The following is a 5,457-nucleotide window of genomic DNA, read 5'->3' as shown; positions in this document are numbered from 1 at the left end:
TAACATGGTTCCTGGTTGATATATGAGTGTCATCGATTCCAGTTTATAGAAGTGTGGTAATAATTTCCTTTAGAAGGACCAACTCCTGATACCAAGGAATTGGATATTAAAGATTTCCTAAATGTCCAATTCTTCTAAGATGTTCTGCTGCATTTCCCCATTCCTCTCCTTGGGTATATCCCTTTGTGTTCACTTGATTCTGTGATCACTACACGTTCTCACAGAAACCCACCACACGTTGAGGAAATGACTCACGTGGTGATAGGTCCTATTCAGCCCCAGATCGGGATGGCAGGTGGAAGGGAGCCAAATGTAGGGTCCAGAAGCCCCAAATGCCCAAAAGTCACAGGAATATTCTTACTCCTATCAAAGCCCAGTCAGGAAACAGAGGTCTGACTCTCCAGGTGCAATGATGTATGTTATAAGTGTACATTGCTACCAGTTTATATACCCTATCCAAGCAAAACCAAAGGATGATGTCTTCTATTAAGGTAGAGTCTTAAAGGTTTGCCTGAGGAAACAAAGGGTATAGTTTAGTCCACAGTATCAATTAAAGTCAGGTCTTAATCCCACCCTAAACCTGTCCATTAGTACAGCAGAGACCTCTCTACAAAATGACATTATAACCACAGGCATAGAGTCCAGAACTATATCACACAAGGAATTGTGGTCATGTTAATTGACAACAATTCACTAACTAATTACTAAAGGGGTCAAGGACTTTCTCAAGCTGTCTCATGAGACATAAAGGATCAGGCATTGGAATGCACATTTGATTCTAAAATCTTGAGTCTTCTCATGCTGTTGTTTGGTGCTGTCAAGTCAGTGCTAAATAATAACCCATACACAACAGAATGCAACACAGCTTGGGCCGGTACCATCCTCCTAATGGTGCCTATGTTGGAGGCCGTTGTTGGAGCCACTGTGTTCATCCATCTAAGCCAGAGGTTCTCAACCTGTGGGTCTCTACCCCTTTGGGGGTCAGACGACCCTTTCACAGGGGTTGCCCAATTCATAACAGTCACAAAATTACAGTTGTGAAGTAGCAACAAAAATAATGTTCTTGTTGGGGGGTCACCACAACAGGAGGAACTGTATTCAAGGGCCGTGGCTTTCGGAAGGGTGAGAACCACTGACCTAACTTGCCAAAAGCAGCTTTCTTCTTTTTTCACTGTTCTACTGCAATGATTATTTTCACGGCTGTTGTGAAATCACGGTGAAAATAGCTCACTCTTTACTCCTTTCCTTTGGACCTTTAAGAGTTGAGACTGAGAGAAGTGTGCTAACTCCTCCTAGAATCTTGACTAATCCAAAGGCAACAAATTCCCAATGTGTTAGTTGGAAGTGACCCAGGAAGAAATGGATGGGAAAATTCATGGACCCCTGTTGGTCTTCTTCCATTACAAATGAGATCCATTTTAGAAGACACTATATGATAGTCATACAGGAATACTGTAAGGAATTAGAAAGAAATCTATTGTGAGCCATGGAATTTGTTACAAGGAAATTTCCTATCAACACAGTGTATCTGGAGAGGTTAAGGCAACCATTCCACCTATCTCAAAGACAGTATGAATCCACCGGCAGATGAGACACAGGTTGCCCACACATTGGATCATTTTGTTTCCTTTCAATGACTGCTACTAACACTATTGAATAGGAAAATTGTAAACTTTTCTCAACTTTCCTCAATTTTAAGAGCTTTCTTTCTATAAAACCAAATACTAACCCTAAGAAGCATGACCTAACTGTACACATCTGCCAGAAACTGCTCTCTCATCTCAAAAACAAGCTCGCTTTCTTCCAGTCAGTTCTGACTCCTGGGGGCCCCACAGCACAGAGTTCAGTTGCCCCTCTGGTTTCCCATGACTGTAAATCTTTAGGAGAGCAGAAGAACATCACTTTCATTCCAGAAGGCAGTGGTTGACTTCAAAAATGTGTTTCACCTGGCTAGAATGTGATAGTTATTAAACCATCACCTCCAATTTAAATCTCAAAAATTCTCTTGGCTGCAGGGTGAGTGCAAGGGCAACTTACTATCTGGTAGACTAGAGGGAACCTGATATCAGTTGAATCCACTTACAGAAGGCAGAAAGCAATCAATTATAAGATTAGTCAGGGGTTGATCTGGAGTTCTCCCTTCTCTGATCGTTAAAGAGAACTTCTTCGATTGACTTACTTTTATTGGAATCAAAATGTTCTCCCTACATACATATAGAACGAGTCCTCAAAATAAACTTTTGGTTCATATTTTGATAAATTTTGATGATTTTTAAGAATACAGAATGTTGTGGGAATACATTTTTTGTTTTGTATGCGTTTTATTATCCACTGACAAAGGTGAACAGCAAACAATGACACCAATAATCTTAACTTTTTGTAAAATTAACAACAATCCATATTTAAGCATTTCCTTTTGTTTGTTTTTTACAAAAAATATAAAAAACGGTATCTCGAAATACAAGTAAATTGGAAATTGTCATATAACTAACATTCAATCATTATTATCTTCAGACAAATAAATGTGTTTAATGGCTCAAACACTCATGGGACTGAGTGATAAAGACAATGCAAAATGCCATTTGAAGACCCACTAAAAGAAAATACTTGGCATAGGTAAAATGGTTACTTTAGGATTTGAGACTAGACCTCATTCTTGCTTTTGCTAAGTAAAAGTGTCTCGATAATCTTCTGAACTGACCTCGCTGCCTTGAAATAAACTGATCTGGCAGACCTCCTTGCAAAGCGCTGTATTGATTGGACCTTTCTTTAAAGGGTACCCTAGTAGGATTAAGACAAATACATTCCTAAAAGGGCAGATCTGCATAGGACACACACACACCCTCACTGATCGCAGAGGCATATTTAAATACATTTTGTGGATGTATACATGTATAAACCGGAACCCCAGTAGCAGTACTTTTTAGCCTATCCTCACTAAATTGCCATTCTTTTTTAGAACCAAAATATATCGTCTTGATATAATTATATATTGCATAGTTAAGGTTCAAGTATAGACAATTTTGCTGTCTGCTTTTCTGCTACTATTCTATTTTACTTCGTGATTATTATTGAATCGGGTTGTTCAAAGATCATTGACCTTGGACATCAGATTCCAGTGGCATATTACCTCTCGGGCAGGAAGAATTGAGGCTCTATGGGAATTCTAACTATGAAATCATATAGTTCTCAAAAAAACTCTACTCACTGCCATTAAGTCAATGCCGACTCATAGTGACCCGATAGGATGGGGTAGAATTGCCCCCATGGGTTTTCCAGACTGTAACTGTCTACAAGAGTAGAAAGCCTCATCTTTCTTCCGCAGTGTGGCTAGTGGTTTCGAACTGCTCACCTTACGGATTGCAGTCCAGCATGTAACCACTATGGCAACAAAGAGACTCATAGAGTCCTAATAGGAAATGTCAGAAAGTTACTTTTACAGCAAATGTGTAACCAAAAAAAGTAGGCATCTAATACGGATAGGATATTTAATGATAATCCTTTGCACCTTCCTTGGAAATGATAATGAAAAATATCCCAAAGCAGAAAAATTTCAAGTCAGATTTTTAAAATCCCCATGAGAATGAAAATATGTACCTATAGGGCATTGAAGAATAATCATTTTGAAGAGAGAACAACTGACTTAATATTGAAAAGTAATAAAAATCATAATGCATATAAAAGAAACTAGGAAATATTGTTTCTAATGCTATAGATGCTCTGTGAAAATAAATGGTCAAAATAACCACTAATTCTTGGTGTCCAAGATCAGAGCAGAACGTGTTCATTTGACTCATTCTATTCAATTCATAAACGAGGGCACTTACAGCTTAGTTCAAGTCGGAGGAAGCCTTTGACACCAAGATTCTCTAGGAAAAGTCCTGATGAAGCCGTGGTTTTAAAAAACAAGGAAATATCAGCACTGAATTCCGCGTGGAACGTTGGGAAATGGAGGTAAGAGGCTTCCGTGTAAAATGAGACTGCGTTCCAGAAATGTCCTGCAAATGAAAAGACCCTTAAGCATGGCTCATTCTTTTGGAATGGAATATTTAGAAAAGCTTCGGACGTGTGGATAATTTTAAGGCTCTGGAACACAGCAGGGAAAAAGATAAGGGAGCAAAAACATCTTGTGCTTATGTCATGCAGAGAAAACGCTTCTTTCAATTTAGTACTCACGGTCACCATAGCAACGCAGGGGCCCAATTCTCCAAGCTGCTTCTGAGTTTGATCTGTTGGTATCCGTGATGACTAGCTGAGTGACTGGCAAGTGGTCTTTGAAGGAAAGAAAGCCGGTATCATTTGTCCTGCAAAATATAAATAAAAGAGGGGGAAGGAGGAATTGGGGATAAACTGGGCACTCATTTGCCTCTTTTCTAACTGATTTAAATGGTGTGCTCTGGGCAGACTCGGGGAAGGGGCTAGCAGAAGGCCTTTCATCTCAAAAGACTGTGTGAAAGGCTGAATGTCAATTACAAACCCAAGGCCAGCTTGTCAGAATAAAAGGATTTTTGCATCTGCCTTAACTGTGTTTCTAGGAACAACAGTAGTTTACAGAGACTGCTGCAAGCTTGTTGCTAACTGCAGGGTCTCCTCTGCTCCATGTCGTTCCCTCTTTCTCATAAAGAGACTGGCCAGCTCAGTAGCTAAAGGTAAATATCACAAATTCATTCTGTGGAATTGTTTCAGGCACCTGCCACTATCAATTTGCATATTTGGATGTAGCTTAAAATTAGGTAAAAACCACTTTTTGTACTTCATGACTTGTTACATTCAGTTTTGCCGTTTAAAGACCCAGGGTAGTCAACAATTCTGGCTTTGTGCTTGTTAGTTTTGCAAATAGAGAATTGACTTTTGACCAAAGAATTAAATATGTCATTGTCTTTCCATCCTTTTAACCTGTGTCTTTGGAATTATGGCAAGCAGTATACATTTCTGCTTACCTCTTAGATCAACATTTAGAGGTAACATACAGTCATTGAATGAATTGAGCCAGAAATATAAAAGGGCTCAAAAATTTCCTGGAAAATGAAATTAAAATATAATGGATTTTCATTACCATGAAATTTTGAGGTTCACCTATATATTAAGGGGGTGTCTTTTATACCTTATTATTTTAAATATTATCATTATTTTCAAACTGCATTTTTCTATGAACTTCTTTTTAAAAATCACTTTATTGGGGGCTCTTACAGATATTATAACAATCCATAAATCAATTATATCAAGCAAACTTGTACATATGTTTCCATCGTCATTTTCAAAACATATCTTTCTACATGAACATTTATTATGATCTCCTCTTTTATCTGTCCCTTCCCCATCCACCCACCCTCATGAATTCTTGATAAATTATATATATTCTTATTTTTTCATATCTTACACTATCTGCTGTATCCATGTTTCACTCATGTTTCTGTTATTCGTCCCCCGGGAGGTGAGGGGACATTATACATCCAT

The 5,457-nt window shown here is 38.4% G+C and overlaps 1 protein-coding gene across 2 annotated transcripts in view; it reads right to left on the bottom strand.

Moving 5' to 3' along the window:
* The window catches only part of CNTNAP5 (contactin associated protein family member 5), a 1,132,484-nt gene that overhangs the window by 166,370 nt on the left and 960,657 nt on the right, over positions 1-5,457 (bottom strand). For both annotated transcript variants that reach the window (XM_030887885.2, XM_045299024.1), the window contains 2 exons: positions 4,177-4,304; positions 3,828-3,998 (listed from right to left, as the gene is read on the bottom strand). In XM_030887885.2, coding sequence (XP_030743745.1) covers positions 3,828-3,998; positions 4,177-4,304 — 299 coding nt within the window. The remainder of the gene's footprint in view (positions 1-3,827; positions 3,999-4,176; positions 4,305-5,457) is intronic.

Source organism: Echinops telfairi, unplaced genomic scaffold, assembly GCF_000313985.2.
Source record: "Echinops telfairi isolate 266 unplaced genomic scaffold, ASM31398v2 ScPeMD7_4;HRSCAF=17, whole genome shotgun sequence".
Classification (NCBI taxonomy): Eukaryota; Metazoa; Chordata; class Mammalia; order Afrosoricida; family Tenrecidae; genus Echinops; species Echinops telfairi.
This window is presented reverse-complemented; position numbering and strand designations above follow the sequence as displayed.